The sequence below is a fragment of the Ooceraea biroi genome, chromosome 8 (assembly GCF_003672135.1).
Source record: "Ooceraea biroi isolate clonal line C1 chromosome 8, Obir_v5.4, whole genome shotgun sequence".
NCBI lineage: Eukaryota > Metazoa > Arthropoda > Insecta > Hymenoptera > Formicidae > Ooceraea > Ooceraea biroi.
Genome location: NC_039513.1, coordinates 10284320 through 10307427, shown reverse-complemented (window position 1 = coordinate 10307427; position 23108 = coordinate 10284320). Strand labels below are relative to the sequence as shown.

Genomic DNA, 23108 nt, shown 5'->3' with positions numbered 1-23108 from the left:
ATTTCATCGATCGAACTTCGTCATGAACTTCGCGCGGAATAGACATCACAAATAAATATTAATAACTAAATATTAATAACAGGAGGCGTAAACAGTTCTTCGTGTTTTTACGCCTCGGTAATTACTGTCATTTGCAACATACATAGTAATTACACAGAAGAGATAAAGAAACAAAAATTCGATCGGATTATTTTTCGTGCATTACTTAATTCTACGAAATATTGATAGACGTTTAATAAGATTTGCATAAAAATGTTCACGTAAGTAACAAGACAGTTTTCTGAGATTTAAGCAAGATTGAGGATATTATATAAGAAGATGCTTTTTCACAAATTTTGATAAATCATTAATATAGCTATATTTTTTAATATATGTAAACTAATGCACACGTAAATCTATGCCAAGATTGTTTCACACTACCACGTACTTTTTTTGCACTACATAGACACGGAGATTAGGAAAAGAAGTGGGGAAAATATGAGAAACCGGTTTGTCGCTTTAAGGCAACATTATACGGTGGAGGGTCTAACAAAGTTCTTCAGTGAGATATTCTTTTAGCAAAATAAAAATGCATCAGAAACAAATTGTTTCCTTATTGCCTTAATATTCTCTAAACCGGAGTTTCTAAAAATAAAATTATTTAAAAAGGAAACAAGATACATCGAGAAGATTTTCAAAAATTGCAGCTACATTATCGTGATTATTTTGGATTAAGTTCCTGAAAAATACTTTGCTCGCTCACAGATTTTGTTTCGACTGTATCGATCGTTTGATAAAATGCCGTTTATTTGGCTTTGACGACTATCATTTCGAGTGTTCATTACGAACGCTGGTCGTGGTGGACCGGCGTCGAGGTGCGTGCGAACAATGTTCCGCCTACTTTGCCGGAGGAGAACTCCGCACGGCGTCTCGCACGGCGCGGGATGAGTGGTTCGCATAGACGCGTCACGAATCACGTACATTTGCCTGGCTCGCTCCTTAATGCGCGCAGCAGTCGGGAAGTGCACTTTCGCGGAATACGAGAACAGAAATCGTCCATGGACGACGATCGTCTCATCGTCGTCGTCGATTAATGACGAGTACCTAACGAGCCATCGCGAAACGCGCGAGGATAACAATTCCGTTTTCCAATGTAGATGACAAAGGTGTAATAAGTTATCTTGTGCTTAAACATTCATTTCAATTCAGTTCAATAATAAAATGAGAAACATAAGAAACAAGATTTTTCAAAATCTCGATCGAAGATATCATTAATTTAAATTTACAATTTAAATAGATATGCCAAAAATGGTACGTATCGTGCGATAATAAATGTAATATTTATAATAATATATAAAAAATAATATTTATATACATAAAATAAAATAAGACTGAGTTATTTTTTTCTTCTGCTTCTTTTGTATGGCTCTCCTTTTTTATTTAAGGATTTTGAATCTTGATTTCTCTTTTGGCAGTCAGCCTCAATTGTATATATATAAACGGATTTATACCGTAACTTGTGATGTAATCAATGTTTAATCTTATTGGTTCTTTTTTTGCTATTAATTATACTATATCGGTTCTGCCGGTTTACAAGTTCTATATGTTTGTCATGACGAACTTGCGACATAGGTGAAGTCAAGAAATCGCCAGTAGGATGTCAGCGGATCGCCGATAACGAAGGAATAAATCATCAATTAAAAGAATAAATTGTTGCAGATTCAACCGTTCTTGCGAATCATTTTATGTGAAAATTTCTGTGAAGTAAACACGAGATTTTACGGATTCTTTCCATTAATTTTGTTCAGAATAATGCGTTAGAAATGTGTTCGAAGTTTCAATTTCACAAGGTTTGGCTTTTGCCGAACAATAGTGATACAATATCTAAAGTGATTCGAATGATCTATAAGAGGATTCACACGTTAGTAAGCGCCTACTTCGAAGGAACGAGCGGGCGAGAGAACGAGCGGACGCGCACGTGTTTAAACTCACACGCGAGACAAAGACAAACAGGCGTGACGAGGAAGAAGAAGTAGATGAGAAAGAGAGAGAGGAGTGGGAGACCACTACGCTCTTACCTACGCACATCACGTGTGTAGGACCAGTGCGTCGCGAGTGCATTTCATGTACTCCTCGTTCCTATTGAATGACGTGACCGCTGGAGAGTGCCGTGAAAAGGAAAGAGCGAGAGGAAAAGAGAGAAAAAGAAGAAAACAGGAGAGAAGGAGAGGGCGAGATGTGGCCTCCTCTCCTTTGTGCCTTGAACCGGTCGCCCCGCGGTCTTAGCGCCGTATTGCGAAATTTTGTCCTATCAGACTCGCGAAGCAGGTTCGCGAGATTCACGATCAGCGCGGATTTTTTTGCTCCTGCCGCATAATGGAAAATATCATATTTCTTATACATTGATTATATTTTATGTTAAAATTGCGATACTTTAATTAAATTGCGGAAAAACATTGAAATAAATATCTCTGTAAAGATACATTTCTGTGGATTCTTTAATATTTTGAGCGTGACTTTTTTCTCTTTCCGAATTAAAATTTTATTAAAATTGGACAGTTAAAAAAAATAGAAAAGCATGGCGAGTAAAATATTTCAAGCTAATTCTTAATATAAAAGATGGACGCTTTATTCCGCAAAAATTCAGCTTTTTTCAACGATCTTATTTTATCACTTCTTTAGGATATGTTAGCCAGTTCAGCTGCTAGTCTTATATGACATTTTAATATTGAATAATATTATCTAAAGTTGCGATATATTATCTAGAAACGCATGTCAACTTTAATTACACGCGTCACAAATATTGAAGAGTATAAATGATTCATCGAAAGCAGTTGTTTTTAGGATCGTTTGATTATGCTTATCATAATCTAAGTTCTGCGCGATAAATGTCCAGTTGTAATGATTGTGTTTGGAATGCTCCGCAAGAGAAATCATTATACTCTTTAAACTAGGAGCAAGACGATCGGTGACGAAATCACCGGAAGATCATGTTCTTCCGGACATTTCACCTTTCGCGTTTGGACCCTCTATGATAAGATACATATTTATCGCTATCTGCGTTCAGGCGCGTTCGGTCGCGAGCGGTTTGTAAAATTTATGGAAGCTATGCGGCCCGTCTTGATCTTGATTTTAGAGTCACCGACTCAAGCCACGCAGTCAGCCGAGTTGTGTTGGAGACCATGACGTAAGTCTCGCTTCCTGTTTGCCCGGGTCGACTTAACACCGGCATGACCACTGCTCGCCTCTCGGCCTCCCGTTTTTTGCAGTGCTTTCGACGTATTTGCAATAAACTCGCACCGCGAACACCCGACACCTTCAGCTCGATCTTCCTACCCGTGATGGCAAGTTAATCTCTCTTCTACTAAGAGGCTAGGAAAATCTTTTAAAAGCGAGCTTAGCACATCGCAAGCTCGGCGCAAAGTTTTACTTCATAATTTGCAATTTATCTCCATGACGTGATAATTTCTATGGATAATAAAGAGAAGAAAAGAAGAATAAAAACTCCAATACAGTGAAAGTGTCTCTTTCCAGGATTCGATAATTCGAGAATTCTAAAATCATTGAATTAAATCCGAGTATACTATTAAGGCATAAGATACCTCCTGTCTTTAATTCGAGATCAAATCCGATTGAGATACTTCGGAAACAAATGTTGTGATACTTATTTATGAAAACGAGACAGATATCGTAAACCGAAATATCACGCATTCTCGAACGCGTCGACAATTATTTCACATTCGTCGTGCTGCGGGCCCAAATGGACCCTAACAAATGTGTCGGAGTTTTTTCTGGCGAAAATAGAACTCTTAATGATCCGGCTACTAACAGCTCTCGCCGTGTGGGATAGCGGAAAGTACAATCCGCGAGAGAACATTTGGAAAGCACTCGAGGCAGCATATCCTTCGACCACTCTCTTGGCCTGGGCCGATCGTCAATCATTTAGGGGACACTATTCTGCCTCCTCTACCACGTTGTTCCCCATCACTCCTTTGATCCTACCCTATAATATTGTTCCTCCCTTCCTTTGACTTTCTCGAAACGTCAGTTAGTTGGCTGCCGCTGCGTCGTTCTCGCAGATAAGTACGTCCGTCTTCTCGATTTCGTCTTCCCGCCGTTGTCGTTCCCAAACAACGATTAACTACTTACTTTACCAGCAGCAGCTGCTTTGTTGTTCCCCGTAAAACCGAAAATATCAGCCAATTATCGTACTTCCAAGCAACGTCGACAGTACGCTGTACCTCTGTACGCTGATTTCTTCGCTTTTTTGAAAGTTCCGGCTCGTATACTTCTCAAATTCACGGCCAATTGAAACATTGAGGAGAGAGAAAGAGAAAGAGAGAGGAAAAGGAAGCGCGCAAAACCGAATTGCTACATGAAATTCAAAAGTTTTCGGAGTTTCCTCAACTAATAAACTTCCTTTTCTGACCTTCGCGGACCTTTGTTGCAATTATTAAAGTCGAGAAAAGCGCATAAAATTAAAGCAATGAAAAGAGGATGAAGAAATTGAATAATACTACGCAAAAGAAAAATGATCAAATCAAAGTGAACATCATAATACTTAATAGCGATTTATCTTTTGGGTAAAAGTTGTATGGGAAAAGATATAAAATATTTTGAGTTATTGCAATTTTAATTACAATATCTCAACATTACAATATCTCAACATTAATATCGATTAATCAATTTGCTTGCCTCGTCTCATCGACTTCTTCATCTATATTCTAGATAGTGGTATAACGTGGAAAGGAGTAGAGCAAATTTGTAACTCGTGATTAATTAATTTACACCGTCCACAGTACTAGCCTTGGAACGTTACTTGGTGAGAAAAACGCCGCGAGTTTTGTTACAATGATAATTGATGATGATTTTTGTCGGCATTGTCCAATATACGGCATTGAAGCAGTACAGAACATTCTCTGAAAAACCGATAGAGGTATAGTTCAAGTACAATGGCAAAATTTGAAAGGGGCGAGACAAATAGCCGCTCGGATTGGCCAGCTTACAGCTTTTAGATAAGCTTGAGAATAAACTCATCATTTGGAGATATTTCTAAAAGGTTTTGTAAAAATAACGATAATGGCGAGACAACTGTGGCTATCGTTATTACAAACGTTTCCCAAATTTTTGGAGAACATGTCGCAAAAAAAGTTCGGTGACTACATCGGTGTCGAGAGATTCTTCCATCTTCACAGAATAACACAGTGTAAAATGATTAAAATAGAGTTAAAGAAGTTGATCATTGATTATTATCTATCCAAGTTTGAGACTTTAATTGCGAATTTCTTAACTAATAAAAAAATGCAATCTTGTTTTATATATTAATAAAATAAAAGCTCACACTTGCCAGAATTAATCTTCGATTACGCTCCTAAGTGGCCGTGTTTGCTTCATTCAAAACAGCAAGTGCATCCAAGTCGAGCTACGTGGTTGCACTAAAACTTTACTCTATCGACCTGGAAGAGAAAGACAGAAAGAGCCCCAGCAACGATTGACCTGTACGTGACGAAGCGAGAGAATATGAAAGAACGAACGGGAGAGAGAAAGAACGGCCGGGAAGAGAACGGGAAGGGGCAGGATGGAGATAGCGCAGGCATGCAACAAAAGTAGATATCGCAGCATGATATCGCTGGAGCGTGCGCTCGCGCGCATTGCTGTGAGGGCAAGAGAGACAGAGAAAGGGAGAGAAGGGAGTGAGCGCAGACTGCGAGAAGCGGGGCCTGGTTCTAGTCGGGGACAGAGCCGGCGAAAAAGGGGCTCCTAACTACTATGACTTATACAGCGGATGCTTTCGACGATCTTTACGGCCGGAAAGCTTTATAATTTTTCAATTATCTCAGAGGATTCGAGAAACTTGGAAAATCTCAAAAGATTTTCAAAAGAGACCGCAAGATTCTCAGAAGATTTACGAATTAACTTCTTGGTCTCCTTACGTGTAAATTGTTATAACTGAAGAAGATTTCGGTCATGCAAAATTTTCGAGAAGAAAGTATTATTTAACTATTTATTATTTAACTATTATTATTTACTATTTAACTATTTGTTTTTCGGATTACTTTGTCTCGATGATTTTGATTATACTCTTCCTATTATTAAAGTCTTAACTTTTCTGGTCAAAGAGATTGAACTAATGTTCAAGTGCAGACCAATCTCGATAATTAATATCCGTCAACTAGCAAGCTGATAGTAGCTTCGCAAAAAGCAGAAAGTTCCAGCGACACGTCTGGTCATCGTTAAGAATCCGGTATACGTTTTCGTTAATTATGCTTATGCTTTTTATGCCAGCCGCCGTCGATTCACCGGCGGGAGAGCTCTACCTTGTTCCAAGTCGAGCAATTAAGTGGAATGGCGCAACTGCGTGGAGTAACCTAGTTGTGCGCTTATCTCACATCGATGGCATAGCGTGCGAAATGCGTGTATCTCGTTGGCGCCATCTTTTTTCCCCCTGCAACCGACCGTTCCCGCGATCGTGGATCGTTTTAACCCTGTTCATCCGTTCTCTCGTACTTCGCGACGACGTGTCTCGAATGGAATATTTTTTTCTGGAGTCATTTTTGTCATCGATTATTGTTCTAGCTACCGAATAAATTGAGCGACGCTAATCTTTCCACAAATAAATTGTTTATATAGATATTACCATTTTGTTTGTAAGAAATCATGAAAATAGAGTTTCTTAAATAAAATCGATAGTAACATCATATTTTGTTGAAATTTAAAACAAGTCAGAAATGAGATTTAATAAGAGAAAAAATTTTTAATGTAGAATTTTGAATATCCTATTAACATTTATCTTTCTGCAAAGTGCTAAAGAGCAAACAATCTCTAGCGTTTTAAAAATCTTTCATGACAAATTTTAAAATCATGACAAATGATATAATTGATATAATTTGATTCTAAGGCCTCCGAGATAACGCTAAATTGCGTTTCCTTGCCATGTCCAGCGCACGATCACACCTGTGCGAACGCTACTCGTAGCTACGTTGATCTGATAAGGCCTAACTATGCCGTGGCAAGCACAGCAGATAGGGTGGTAATGTCCGTAATCGGATGTGCTTTTCGGGTTAACGCTAAAGACGCTTTTCCGTTTTTCGCATTGACGTCGAGACACCACCGCCGCTCGAAAAGCTATTGCGTTCTTCACTATTTATATGAATGAAAACTTTCCTGAAAAGATGACATTTTCAAACTTTATCTAAAAAGTTGGTACCATTATCACATGACTGTACAGAGTTAAAATTCTTCTGAAAACTTTGCAGGTGGAAGCGCAAATGTGACAATTCTAAAACACCCGCGATTGCGCAGAAGTAGGAACGGAGTTCTTAATTCAGACTGTGCCAAATTGCTTCCTTTTCTAGGCTTTTATTTAACAAACACACCGAAACACATGAGGGATCATATGGAGATGTTGAAGTACAGCTGCTGAAAGCACATGACGGTATCCTCACTCGGACAAAAAGATAGAGACACTTGACAGAAGACTTCACTTTGTCTCTTTTCGATGCTGCCTGTGACAGCTAAAATACGTGTTCCCTTATTCATATAGCATGCAGTTCAATGTTCACACACAGTTAAATTCTACCAAGAAAATAAATAAGAATCGCTTCACGTTAGATGTTGCACAAATAGTCGCAATAGTGATTCGAATATTCTGTCTTCGCGGGTGGGTAGACCGAAGTTTACATTGTCGCAGTGTCAACTTTTCTCTTTCAAACTTCGAGTACGATAGTCAAACGTGTATGTTTCGTTGAACATATCAACGAATGCACACGTGGTAATGATGTATAATGCAACTTGTGGTACATGTGTGCGCGCGCGCTTTGTTTTTCGCTACCGATTTTCAAATTCTGCGATTATGATGTGCAGCGAAAAGTCACAGATGAGCGAAAACTCGAAATACACCGTATTACACGACAAATAATAAATCGGCACTTGTTTGAGGAGCGCGAAGAGGGGAAGAGCAGCGGAGAGAAGAGGAATGTGAGATGAAAGGGAAAAGAAGGAAGAAAGAAAAAAGAACAGGAGAGGAGCGAGCGAAAGAACGATAGTGAAAAACATCGAAGGAGGAAAAGAAACGTAACTTCACCTCGAGTAGAAGAAGAAGCAGATGAGAAGTCGTTCGAGACGAAGGGCAATAGGGGAGGGAGGAGGCTGAAAAATTCAGAAAGACACCAAGCAAGAAAAGGAGGCGGCGAAGGTGGAGGAGGGACCGCGAGGTGAGGCGGGCGACGGGCAAAGGGGGCGGAAGAGCTAGACGCAGGCGGGCGGGGGTGAGGGTGGAGGGGGAGGGGCAGAAAGCGCTCTGAAACTCGTTGTTAAAGCCGATAGAGCGCTATTACGAGCCCGTCGGCCTTGCTCGCCACCGACCCGCATGTATATCCCCTTTATGCCGGATGATAGAGAGAGAAAGAAAGAGAAAGACAGATCTCTCTCCTTCTCTTTCTCTTTTACTCTTTCGTCCACTTCCTATATATCTGAACGCGCGCGGCGCGCGGACACGCAGATACGAGAGTTCCACCCATCTCTCTAGCCGCGTGAGCATATATACGGGGTGACCCGTGAAGTCGTGACGGGCCGATCAATCGGTTTTGCGACGCGCTCTTTCTTCAGTCACACTTGACGTTCAGCCACGACTTCGAATTTGCGATCCTTAACCGCGTTTGAATTTTGACGGCAGATTACTCGGACGTTTGAAAATTCTCGCAACCGCGCGAGAAGGAAGTACCAGAGGTTTCTCGCGTTAGAAGCGACTAAAGCGAAGCGCAATTAAATAGTAAAACATTATTATTCATTTACACTCGAGTGGAACTTCCTTCTTTAGATCTTTAATTGGTGACTTAATTACGGAGACATTAAACATTGAACATCAAAAAACCATGATAAATCCAACTTGTTCTTTTTCTCTTTTTTCAAGAAAGTATATTGAAATTTTATATTGAGTTTGAACGAAAATCGAGATTTTTGGGACACTCTGTATGTAGTAGGGCTCCTCGTCATCGTTAGAATCTCGAAGGCATCGGTCTCGCCCGTGCGTTAGAAACGAGAAGTCGGAGCATACGTTTATTTGTCATACATGTATCGTGGCCGTGGTTCTGCGTTAGGTCTGGCACTCGGATTAGGTTAGGTCTAGTTTACTCCAATTTACGGACGGCGGCCAGTCGCAGCGGGTAGAAGCAGAAGGGGGGAGGCGGTGAAAGAGAGCGGTCCGAGGGACTTTAATTTCCTCGACGTACGGGGCCCGATAGTTTAAAAGCGCTCCTAAGAACCCGCGGGGCTTTATGGGAGTAGGCCAGAATTAACCATTAACGTGTGATTGTACTGGCGGAACCCTGCCGAAACTTGACACCGCGATCTCTTGCCTGCTTGGTGCCAAGGCTATGTCGGACCGACGTAAAACATAGAGCGACTTGTTCGATTGGTCTTAAACGAGGCTAGGAATGAAGTTAGGCGATCGCACATAACGAAGTGAAGTTCGCCCCTTGCAAATCAGTTTTGATAAAGCAAATTAGTGATTTAACTCAAAAAGTTGATTTGTTACAGTTTTTACAGTTATTTAGTATCTGAGATAGAGAAAAATACATACATGTAATGATATGTATGATGCAAACAGTAAAAAATATATGTATAATAAATATCAAAAGATACAAGAACTTATTTCTTGACTTAATGCGTTTTCAAAATACATCGTTATTCACTCTTTCTCCCGTTCTTTATTCTTTTCCTAAATAATAATAGATTCTTGAGTTTCATTACTTTTAATCGCTTTTGATGGATAAGTCAATAATCATGGAACGACTGAACTGTATAAAATTGGGATTGTCGAAACAGTTGTATCGTTCGATAAAAGAGCGAAAATATCAGTATTTCTTGTTCATCCAGCGAATTCTCCATAAGAGCATAACTTCGGGAAATTACTCCATTCCCCTCGACAAGTATCAATACGTCAAGATCAAATGTGACAATCAAAGAGATCTACGTGGCTATACGAATACTGCAATTTCGCTCCTCTCCTGTCGTTTACTTGACATTAATAGAATTCCAACGTAGATATTACTTCACTGCAGTATATAAACATACTGGTTTCTTCATAGTCAATTATTTATGATCAATACATGCAACATAGCCACGTGAAAAAGAGTCCCGCGCTATGGCTTGAATGTTGGAACAAACGAAAAAAAGTACAATCGCAGCATGTTTGAAAATAAGTGACCAATATTGGGTAGGCGGTCACCGCTGTTCGTTCCAGTTTCACTTGTCAATGCTAACTTTTCCGGCATTATTTTTCTTTCCTTCTTACTTACCGACTCTGAACGGGCGGTTGAACCATGGTGGTTGAGGCTAACCGACGTATCACCCCATTAATCGGCATTACAAGAGCGTACTTTCTCGCAGCAATGCGTGCGATTATGTATTTAGCGGACACGAACCTCCGTAGAACGAAGTCATTTAATTCGGGTACACCCCGTAAACGCGGCATCGTACCGCGGACGATGGTGGGGCGCCAGTTGCCTAGCGACCTGCCCCGGGAAGCCCCGTAGTCCTCAGGCGCACTTTGTTTGCCATAGCCCCGAAAACACAAAGCTTTTCGTGCCTTTGCGCACAGCGCATAGCGGCAATCGCGGATTACGTCGTAGATAACGACTAACGGGGTGCAGGAATAATACAAAGTGCAGAAAGATGTGTATAACGGAAATTCTAGGATTTAGTCCAGGCGCGAGCACCAAATTTAAACTCCTCGAGAAAATACGGGGAGTATACAATATCGTTGAAGAACATGTTCCGTAAAACTTACTCAAAGTGAGTTCCGAGAAAATGGAATTACAAATTTACGTTTAACCGTTCCACGTGAAATTTATCGTGTATATATTACCAACAATTAAAATTTGCGTTTTATATTCGTTTTCTCTCTTCTTCTTAGTTTCTTCTTCTCTCTTTTCTTAAACATCTTGAGTAAAAGTTAACTTATACTTCAATTTCTGTCGCTACTATATTTATAAGATTGCTGTCTACTTCAAAGATTCTCATTTATCTTTATATCTTTCATTTTTCCTGTCAATATAAAATATCGATTGTAACGAATCTCTGTATTGAGAGCAGTTGATTGATTTAAGAGCTGTTGATTGATTTGGATTTAAACTGTCGAATATTCTTAAGAACAAGTATCGCGAGCAAGACTTCGCATAATCATTAGCAGATAATAATACCTGAGATCGTTTCTGTATCCCTCCCATCCAAGTGAAAGTTTTAGCGGGAAAATCGCACGGATGGATCCTTGATCCTTGATCCTCAACAACTCGAGAGAGTAAATGGAAAAGCGTGCGAAATTCCGGAACGACGTCCACTCTCTCGGCTCTCTTTAAAGCCAGCTGGAATGCAAATTGCTTGACGAGCTGACTACCAATGCACAATTTTTCCAACTTTTCCCAACTTTTTCTGGAGTAGCTCACGTATATAAATAACTCTTTAAACTCGCAATTTTATATTGACACTGCCGTATTATACGTACGCTGATACTATCTTTCTTAAAAGGCACTCGCATATTAATAATGTTCCATTTTTTGTTTCGAGTTGTCAAACATCATTCATTGTTCGTAATAAATTGGTCGAAAAATAATACGAATGACATAGAAAGCAATATCGTAAAAAGTAAAATAACATACCCTTCAATAAAAATTTTCTTCAAATAACATAATTTTTAAGGAAATGCAAGTGTAATATATAATTGCTTGTGCTAAAGCAACGCTTGAAGCATTAACGGATATTCTCTCTGGTATCGTTTCATTTAAGAATCGCTATTGCTGCCCAGATAACACAAGATAACATGAAAAGAGAACTTGCAATGACAATAAGATAGAAAGATAATGTTAAAGTATGAATATCTTTTGGGTTCTATAAGGCACAAAAGCGTTGCCTGAAAACCATGGTTTCAGAGTCATGTATCTCGTAACTCAATGAAAATATCTCGACTGTCTTTAACACGATGATAAATGCGACATGATAAGTAATGAGTGATGAATCTGAATGCACAAAATTCATCATTTATGCCGATGCTTTTACTGATGGACCCTGATTCTAGGAAAGGGATGAAAGAAGGGACGGGACCTTGGAATGTAGTGCCTAACTTAAACACCTCGTATACCTGTCCTTCTCCTACGCTACTTGTATCCTCGTTCTCTCTGTCGATCTTCCCCACTTCGGTCTTCTCGCTCGGTGAGTTCCTCCCTCTATCTCTTTCTGCCTATCTTCTAAGACGAAGTCTCTTTCGTCTTTTTTCATCTTTCGTCGTCTCCCACTTCGTTGCATCTCGCCACGTTGCATCTCCTTTTCCCTCGTTTCGTTCTTCGCGTCTCCCTCTCTTTCGCTCTCCTCCTTTTTTCACTTTTCTTGGCTTCTTGTCTTGTTCTTCGATCGCACCTTCTTTGTCTTCCTTAGCGATTGTTATTACTCTTTTTTCCTATTGGCATGTCTCCTTCTCGTTTCTTCAGCTTAAGAAGTTTCTTCCGGAAAACTTCTCGACACCTGTCACTAGATCTTTTTAAATTCGCTACATTGATTGCTCTTCCTTAATTTCCATCAAGCAACAAGTAAAATTTTTGAGAAAATGATTTGAATCCTCGAATGTACATAATAATCGGCAATAAGTCTCGTTATCTCATGTAACAGATAAGAAACTGTATTTCCACCTTTTCAAAAGTGTCTTCAGTACATAGGTATGTTTGAAGAATTTTGTTCGCTCCGTTAGCCAGGTGTTGTGGCAGTGAACACTATCAGCGAATGCCAGATCCGAACGGTTTGGGAGGACCGATGAAGAAGCCGAAACGCGTTGGTGAAACATGGCAAAAGAGGCATTGAAGAAGGACGGAGAACCTGTCCTTTCGGACTGAGCCTTCCCTTCTCAGACCTAAAGAGGCTTAAGGGGGCCTTCAGGATTCAGGCCGTCGGACCTTGGTTTATGGCCTCGAACACGACAAACGTTGCCGGTCGTCTCGAGCGCATTTCTAATCACATCAGAATAAAGTAGTAGATAAAAATGAACAAATTGGTACAATAGCGGCGCTAAAAAATCATTACCCATCAAGTATTCATTTCTTTAACGTAAAGGTTCATCTTTTCGTATCATCAACGTCGGAACTTACAGTAGCACTGAATTTTCTTTCTTAAATCTAATTTTTTTCGAACTTGTCGATTCCATTTGAGAAAGTGAAGTTGAAGTTCACTGTTGGGGCCCTGTAAGTAAAAACGGCGTCTTCCACACGGTTCGCTGTTAGAGATCGGAAATTTCGGCTCTCAGAATAGCGCGGGGCTGTGTGTGGAAATGACAGCCGGCTCGGCTCGGTCGCCCCCATCATGTCGCGTAGGGGGGTGGCGCGCGCGGGAATTCCGGCCACCCTCTTCCCCATCGCCTGGGCTGCATATATCGACCCACCGACGGCGGAGCGGAGTGTGCACGACCCCTGACTCGCGCACACATGAGGGAGAAAGAAGGAAGGAGATATCGAGAACTCCTTAACCCTCATTCGCGTTGTCGTGGGGGTGAAATTTGATGGACCGACGAACACCGCAGCAGACGTCAATCTTGGCCGTTACTGACTATCACCTTCCGATCATTCTTAGCGCGAGTAATAACGTGACTGATGCAAGAAACACGTAACTGATGAATAACAGGCAAGAGATGTGGAAGTATTGGAAAAGAAAAAACCATAAACGCGCGTGTTTTAAGATAACAGAGGGATAGGGAAAACAGAAAGAAATAGTCTGCACACTTTCGATCTTAGAAAAGAGAGACAACGAAACGGGAAAGATTCCACAGAGGTTTTAATCCTCGATCATCTGTGGCTCAATATCACGTCTCACAAATTGTACACAAATTAATTATAATAATTAAAATGCCAAGTTTTAGTTGGTTGCGATATAAAGTTACCAACGAGAAAGCTCGCAGTAGTCTAAAATCTACAATTCGCCGGGACAACAACTTACGGGAAGAGGGGGCGGCAAGAGAGGGAAGGAAGACAGAACAAGAGGAAAGTTGGAGGTGTCAGATTTTTACGAGCACCTGTTTACCATTTTCCCTCCGCGTAGAGGGCTCGCGACGTCAGGTAGATACGCGAGGCTTATAGGGCCCCACGTAGGTACCCTATCGACCTGGAAACCTGTTCTCCCTTCTCCCTCCACCCTTCTGCCACCCTTCCGCGGCCTCCGGCCACTACGCTGCCAGCGGCGGGAGCGATGGAAATGAAAAATTAGGCCGCTGTTGGAACCTCGCCTCCTTCGGAACTCATCTCCTCCTAGCCTCCTCTGTGCCTCCGCATGCTGCACGCCGGGCTTTTTCGTCACCGTCATTTATTTATCGCATGCTGACACGTACGTACGGGGTGTTTGTAAAACACGCGGCCAGATTTCTATGGCATGATCGAGTGCGTGAAGAAAGTTCCTAGGAGCTTATACGCGCGTGAGAGCGCTTTGTTAAAATGTTACAAGTAATTTTCTAGTTATTTTTAGAAATATATAAGGCACCCCAGATCAATCCACACCCTTAAAATCTAGGCTCCGAGAAATTTTTATTCGTCCATAATTTTGTTAAAAATATAGACTCCAAATTAGTTTAAAGAATCTATATGAATAAAAGATCGCGCGGAGAATTTCGAGTAATCTGCATATAAAAACGTACAGTTACAGTTACAGTTGCAGTTTACGCTGTTAATATTTTGCAAATTTATTCATTTATAGGGTAAAGTCTCTCATTTGCGTTCACATATGCGTTAAGCACCGCGTATACGAATGTAGTTTAAATATAAGATTTTAAATCTTAGCAGGACATACACGCGAGAAGAATATATACGAGAAAAAGAAGGGTATACGCTGAAATATTCTATCATCTGTGTCGCCATAAAAGGGCACGTGAGAAAGAAGTGGTTGATCATAATAATTCGCACTCTTGCGATCATCGGCGGGCGCCACGCCACGTGTATATTCCTTTCACGGTGTATACTTGCGGATTGACAGGTTATTGGCGGTTGGTCGTTATTGCACGCGCGCACGCTGTAACGAGAGCGAGTATGCGATTCCAAGTATGCGTAAGCGTTTATGCGTAAGCGCGCGCGTGCACGCATGACCGAGCGCACGCGAGGGCGCGTCAAGGATCGTGATTAACTTTGTACTTGTAACTTGACTGTAACGCCATAGCTGTTTTTCTCTGTGAAAATAGTGCGCGGTATTCATTATACTCGGACTAATACGCCGTTATGTTGCACGCGTACAAAGCAGTGGGCGTAGCCGGAAATTAATCTTGGGCGGCGCCAAACTTTTACTTTGCGGCCGTAATAAATTGCGCATTAATCCACATTCTTCGTTCGCTCTTCTTCATTCATTACCTCGTGCATTAGGGTTTTTTGTCCCGAGAGTAAGGGCAAATGTATTAATAGCAATTGATTTATATTTGCAGATATGTTGATATTTACAATTTACATATTTGTTCTCACTATTGGTAGAAAAGTATAAGGAAATCTACTTCACAGATACGTTGACAAATAATATCTTCTTTTATTGGCGAATTGTTAAACTGAGGAATTGCGGCGTTAAAGGGTATTTAAACTGGCGATTTCGAAACCGGATATATCGAGCCACGTCGATTGCCGCTCGCACACCCTTAAGCGCGTCACCCTGTATATCTAAGAGACTACATTATGCTTGCCGACCTGTTGCTACCCTTTCCTGCCTCGCGCCCTTCCACTGTTCCTTCCGACCTAATCCACCCGCCACGAAACGGAACCCTCCTCCTGCTCGTGTGCTCCTCTTCGTGTTCTTCCTCGTTCAGCTCATTGAAGCCGTTCTATATTCTTCGTTTCGAGATCTCGATTTTACCTCCTCTTAATCGCCATTTCTCCTTTTCTCCCATCATCATCATTTATCTTTTGTCTTTTCCCTACGTCCTTTCTTTTTCATCCCTTTCACCCTTCTAATCCTTTTTAAGCAGGACTTTTCTTGAAATTTCTTTTTCTTGAAATCGTTTTCTATTCGAGATAACAATATTAAATATCGATATTCTCGTGATATCGATATTTCAACTGCATTGATACTTTTGACTTGATAATTTAAGAATAGAAATAAGTTTTCGCTCATATATAGCACTGCCACACAACATTATTTTCATCGTGGACCTTAAACGCCCTGATGTCTACCACGCGTGTATCTATAGGATACTCCGAACAATCGATCGTAGCTTCCACCGACATCTTTTACCCGCACATTTGCTTGAAATTGAGATTAATGTCGTGTGTTTTTTCGATATTCTGATTACAGCCTCGGGAGGGGGTGGTTCGATGTTGGTCCCTCCCGTGGCCCACAATGGGACTGGGGATCGTTCCGTAGGGGACACGGTGGCACGGGCCCAGCAGACAACCGGCCCCGCTGCCGCCACGACGACCCTATGGCCTTTAGCACCTGCGCAGCACAATCAGGTTCCCAATCAACAGACCCAGGGTATACCACCTCTAGCTGCTACGCCTGCGCCCGCTCACAATCAAGGTTCGCATTAAGCTATATGTGTCAATTATTGTTATTATCTCAATGGTGTATCGATTCGAAGATTCGACTGAACTTCGAAAACAATCAAGTTTCATATCTTGAATATTCTTTCTAAATGGGACGTCGCATTTCTTTATTTACGTATTGAAGAAACCGACCACAGTGATGTCGATGATGAATGATTTTTTGCTTGCCCCAAAGAATTTTGAATTACAGGATTATTTGTAAAAGTATGCCGAGAGACTGCGATTAATGCAATCTTTATTTCGATTTTTAATTCGAGGATCATAATTCTTCTTCAAATTATCGAGATATTTAAATATTAAATGTTCGCGAAGATCGAAAAAACAAGGTGTTCAATTGAATTTTTATTCTAAAACGAAGTCCCTTTCATCTCGATGGAAAATATAGCTCTACTTTACGGGAGCAGGTTATTCGATATACACATATAGAATAAATGCTGCCTCTCTTATGCAATATTCACTATTGATCAAAGGTCATTCACGCTTCATCTTTATCGACTGGATAGCGTGGATTCGAGGTGTACAAGTAGCTTCTCACGAGCCGAAATAGCTCAGTTGGGAGAGCGTTAGACTGAAGATCTAAATGTCCCCGGTTCAATCCCGGGTTTCGGCAAAGTTTTTTTGTCATTTTTTTAACAATTTTTTTAAACGATATTTTCTAAGATATTAAGTTTTAAAGATGAAACAAATATTTACTGATTTTTTTATCGAGTAAACACATGTTTACTGTAATTGCAGGGGCTTTTAAATGCCATTGTAATCCAATAGCATGTCGTTAATTATTCTGAATTAATTGCTAATCTTTTGGCGTCTTGACGATGTTACAGGTGCGAACCGCTACGGACTGTACTCGTTATTCCCAGGGGGTGGCGGAGGCAGTTACGTCGCCGCCCCCCCCGCCACCCCCGGGCCACCACCGGCACGGGCTTATCATGCGACGACGCACAAGGGTAAGTTTTGCAACGACTTCCTCCACTTTACTTTCTTCGAAGGCCGCGTCGTTTGAGGATACTTTTGCCGTGAGCACTTTGCATGTTTTAGATTCGCAGAAACGTAAGTATCGTCGTAACGTGATCGTTTTTATCTGTTCGGCGATGTTGTTGAGAATAGTATTTTGCAACATACGGGATGATGTTGCGGAAACTTTCGAGACTCTTAATGACAGGTTCTACGACGAATTTTCGATTTAAACAACATGTTTGGAATTGAGCTTCCATACATGCGTTACATACGAATTGAGCTTAAGAATCACGAATCAACAATAAATAAGTAATTTTTTCTTGCGTATTATCTAATAAGAATTTTGTTAATGGCTAAAATGAATACGTAGAAGTTTGAAAAGCGCTAAGCGATCAAAGGAATCACTTTTAACGTTAAAATTCATCATTCTTGCGGATTTTTCCAACCGCAATTATGAATGAGATGAGTCTCCTCTCAGATAATTGAAATTTTGTCGGTGACTGGAGATTCAATTTTTGATAAGACTTGGAAAAGGAGGGAGAATCGAGCCTTTGACGTGTCCTCGTGCGTTCCCTTTTTTTTCTCTTGAATCTGCTCTCCATCTACTACTACCGCTTTGTGGAGTCTCGTTTTGAGTTACACCTCGAACAATGAGGTTGTTAGGGACTGAGAAGGCGAGGCAAGGTCTACGACGACTGGACACACGCGGGAATTCTATTTGGATCGGCGCGTTTTTCTTCAACTCCTCCAAGTCCTCCCCCGAGTTCGTCGTTTTAATTGCATAATTGCTCTATTGTGGGCTGGACGAGGGATTCGCGCAACCTGAAAGGGCTCCGTGCGTCACATCGAGAGAGCGCTATACAAAGTTTACTAATTGGTAGTAATCCCGAGAAAAAAAAGTGTGCGCTTCTCGTTGAATCTTGAGCCATTTTTTCTCAAGGAAGTTCGATCTTTCGTGATCTCTAATTTTTAACGTTATTTTTCATGCTTCTCTGGATGTGATGTAGAACGAACAGGTAAGTGCGATCTGCTGCTTTGATAAGACAAACATGATGAAGTCATTGTACACAAAATACACAAAATTCTGAAGAAGTGTGTTTTGAGAGAAAAGCCCTTTTCGATGTATCCGTTAATGACAGCCACTTTCGCACGCCGTTCTAGATGTCAATGAGATATTTTTCACACATTAATTTGCATAGGCAAATACGTATCCGCATTTAGATAAAATCAATAGTCCTAGCAATGGCGCGGCGCGCTGTCGAAGATATATCGCGTGGTCGCGCGCGCTGATAAACGCCTTCTTTCGCGAGAATTATGCGTTTTCCTTGTAAAACAGATTGTGGAAACACTAATCACTCAACAGTATGTAATCAGCAGTATACTCTTCTTTCCATGGAGAATACATTCAGTTCATTAAAATATCCAGCTAATTAAGTGTATTAAAAACTCTTAAAAACTGATAAGGACCTAAAAGTTATGGTCGAAACGTCCTGTTGTTAATTAATATTCAATTGTATTACCAGTTTGGTCACCAATAAACAAGTTGTTAATATATTTACTGGCGAATTAAAGAAGTTTTTGAATAATTGTATTAAATATTAGGATATATAGAACTCGAATTATTGACGAAACATAGGATTCAAATAGCCATTAAGAACTACTTTAATCTGATATCTTGTCCACAATTAAAAATGAAAAATGCTGCTGCTTTAAAGAAAGAGTACGTGAAACCATAATCTTTTAATAATTTGAATTGGAGCAACAATTTAGGTATTTATCTTTCTTGTTATTGTTATCTTATAACATCATCAAACTGTTACAAATGTTCAAAAGTTTTAACTCATACTTGCACTTGAAATAGTGTTAAACTGTTTTACGAAAGTAAGCGAAAATGCTTTCGCAATTTAATATAAAAGTTTCGCTACAAAAACAGCAAACGTTATAGATAGAACTCCACTGCCTGGGGTTACCATACCGTTAACCGGACTCAGTTTACTCGCATCTTCCTCATCGAAATATTGGTGTACGGAATACCGTATTTCTCTTACACCGCCGGCTTGCCGAATGCTGCTAACATTCGTCTACGGAAGGGCGGGTCGATTAATCGGACGGCGGATTCTCTAGTTTCAGAGAGCGTGTTTTCCGCGGCGGTCGGAGTAGGGGTGGGTGGCTACACCTGGGGCGCTCCCACGCCCCCGCCGGGATCACCCTACAGCCCCGTGCCCGTGACACAGCTGGAACTGCTGGCTAAAAATTTGGCGAATCTGGCGCCCGCGGCCGCCGCCGCGGGTCAGCAGGCCCTGAGTCTGCAGGGTGTTGGTGTTAACGTGGCAGGTAGCCTCCATCATGCCCAGCATACGCAGCACACGCAGCACACCCTCAATCTCACCGGACTTCACCATCTGCATCACGGTGAGAGCTCGTTCGTGCGTTTTCTGTTGAAAAAATCTATGCCGCGTTTCAGAAGCCACGCGGCATGGAATATCGGCGATTCGGGAATTTTTCAACAACCTGCATAAATTAACACGTAGGTGTAATGCGATACATCGAAATTCAACGTTCCTTCGGAACTAGACTCTTCGAATGAACATTGTTTCTAATTTTCTTGCCTTATCTTAACCGAAATTTGTGAAATCTGCCCAATTAAATCTCTTTGATGAGTAAGAAGTAACGTGAAATATAAGAAGATCAATTAGAATAAATATTTCCATTTGTTCACCTAAGGGAATTATATTATGAATTCCGTCTATATTATGTGAACGAAAATTCATAGCCTTTTCAGCACGGGAAACAGGTCGGAGAGAGATTGAAAAAATATAGAAGCGTTTTTTTTTCATATTTTCCGATTGTGTTCGCTGCTATGTTTCGACTGTATCTGTAGAAATGTTTTCATTTTAAATCATTCTACATTATTGATACAATATCAAACACTGCAAAAGCAGCACAGGCCGTTGTGTTCATCTCATGTTTAAAATTCTCCCATTGTTCGTCACTTGATACTATGATATCGGTGTAAATTTATTTCGAAAACTGATAGTTCCGGAAAAACATCGCGTTACTAACATTTGCATCGCAGTATAAAGCAATCACTCCAGAATAATAGATAGACAGGAAAAAGATATACGGTAAGAACATATAACTTTTCTCTTGACGTGTGTCAATTCTTTTTCCGAAAGGTGGCCTCCACCAGAACGCGTTTTCGCCCCAACTGTCCCTGGTAGGCAGCGCACCAACGCTGACCATCAACAGCTTCTCCTCGCCGAACTCGACGAACGGCGTCGCGCCAACAACGGGCGTTCTCCTGCAGGAATACCACTCCCCGACAGGAGCAACAGCGGCGGCGACAGGATGTACCGTCACCATGAACGGTTCCTCTTGCTTGACCAACACCAGCAGCACGACCAGCAGCATGGTGGTACACGGCAGCGGCAGCGGTGGCGGTGGTGGTGGCGGCGGCGGCAACCAGACCACCGTTCAAGCCACTGCCACGACGAAGAAACGAGAGGCTTTCCTTTCCAGTCAAGGCCAACCGGTGAAGCTGGAGAACAAATCGACCAGGACGTCGTGCCTCTGCAGGAACAGCAACGGTACGTTGCGTTCGTTCTCCTTGGACTTTTCCGCATGAACCGCACGCGCGAACGCTTCGCGCTTCGAGATATGAAACGACGAGATCTGATTCTGTTTTTAAGTTGCCGTATTTTGAGATCTCCAAACACTGTAGAGATACACGATGAATCATTAAGGACATGATTTTTCAATTTCTCGAATTTCCGAAGTTGATTCTCCTTCTTTCTTCCTCTCTATCTTCCTTTTTCTTTTTTCACCAAAATTTTTAGGTTCCTTTAGATCACTCTAGTTTCGAATTCCTTATTTGAGGTTTTCATAAAGTTTAGCTCTACATTTCTGAGATCTCGATGCCGACATCTAATTATCTAATGATCGTCGAACAGCTTTGACAATCGAAGAAAAAGAATCAAAACGTTCAAGTCTTAAATTTGCTTATTGTCGCACGTAGTTCTGACTGGAAGGATTTTATTTAAATTACTTTTGTATACGTTAACCAAGCGAGTGAGAAACCACACACTGATTGCAGGCAAGACAAAGGTGGTGCATTCAGACGTGGGATGCAGCAGAACGTTACCTGTCGTTTCGTCCTGGAATGGTCAGGATAGTAGTATTAACAATAGCGGTGCTAGCCTGACGGTAAAAAGGGAGCCTTTGGCTTCGGTGCCTTGTCAGGTTGCCGAGGTTTCTACATCCCTTCACGCCACCACTACCTCTGTCAAGATTGAACCCGTTCCACCCAAGTCCGAAAATGGTAAGTCGAGCCCCAATTTATTCACTTACATGTTATACGGAACGGAAAAAGGAATAATAATTCACATAATAATAATATGATATACATTCGGCATATAGCGCGTTTCGACCGCTGTGATCCGATTAATTAATGTTAGAAATGCATCCAGAATATTGAATTTGCAGCGTATTTCTGTCGCATATGTCGTTGCATGTGCAACTAACATGAGCTTTATACGTCCGAACACAATGCTCGTGCCCGCGTGAATATTATAGAGAGAATCCAACGACCGTATTTAGCGGCAGATGCACAATGAAAATTGTATGGAAACTTTACATTATGAGTACATGGCGTGATGATGTACTTAGGACATAAATCTCTTGCATCAGAATTTTCGCGAACTCTCGAAAATAAAACATTCGCAATAATAGCCCGATAAAAACCTGTTCGAGATGAAGACATCTTCGACATCCTTGCAAATATATCTTTTCTAATAATAATGCGACAGATTATGATTGATCTAATAGATGATATAAATGAAACTTTTGTGTATGTACGTACATTGTCTTCATGATATGAAGTAAGATGTACATGTTTGTGTGATATGATTCCAAATCAGCACAATCTTGTCAGTATACCAATATAAATGACCATTTAGAAATCTAATAATATTATTTGAATTTCAACCAAGCACATTTTTCGCTAATTTCGCATATTTGTCATTCACTCATGTCCTCAATGCATTGAGGACGTAATACTGTGAAATAATTTTCAGTTTAAGAGAACAGATACATCTTATAGTAAATATAAGCTGTAACTGTTAAACATACATGTCTGAAATTCGCGAATAAGCTCTGATTGTGTGTTTACGAAATAAAACGCGGTCAAGCTATAACTAGCATGCGAAAAGATGTTTGTTTGAAGCGATTAAGGAAAAATTTCATCAATGACTATATGTAGCATTCGAAATTAAATCGCACGTAAATGATATCGCCGTTTGATAATATTAACATAGGTCGTGCTTAGGAATTGTATAAAAGAAAATCAAGAGAAGCAGTAAATTTCATTCAATGAGCTGATTGCGAGATGTCGTGATATTTTGGATGGAAGTTTAAGAAATCGTACACGGTCATGTACTTAGCATTCGCCGTTCTCAGATTCATCTATCAAATTAATTGATCAATTCTCATTGTCAAGTTGTTTTTTATACGTAAAATAAAACGTAATCGTCTACATAGAGCTAGAACCTTGTAAACTGTCGCAGCCATTCTTCCTACCGTTAAAAGTGCTAAAAGAGTTTGCAGACAATAATTAGAGATGCGGATTTC

The 23108-nt window shown here is 40.8% G+C and overlaps 1 protein-coding gene and 1 non-coding gene across 2 annotated transcripts in view; both read left to right on the top strand.

The window, feature by feature from the left end:
* LOC105275562 overlaps positions 1–23108 on the top strand; it is a 46288-nt gene that overhangs the window by 5328 nt on the left and 17852 nt on the right. The window contains exons 2-7 of the mRNA XM_026972012.1: positions 16276–16500; positions 17351–17473; positions 18491–18499; positions 19608–19895; positions 20660–21070; positions 21577–21801. Coding sequence (XP_026827813.1) covers positions 16296–16500; positions 17351–17473; positions 18491–18499; positions 19608–19895; positions 20660–21070; positions 21577–21801 — 1261 coding nt within the window. The 5' untranslated portion in view covers positions 16276–16295. The remainder of the gene's footprint in view (positions 1–16275; positions 16501–17350; positions 17474–18490; positions 18500–19607; positions 19896–20659; positions 21071–21576; positions 21802–23108) is intronic.
* On the top strand, positions 17064–17136 carry Trnaf-gaa. The gene has a single exon. It is a non-coding gene; the product is annotated as a tRNA-Phe (tRNA).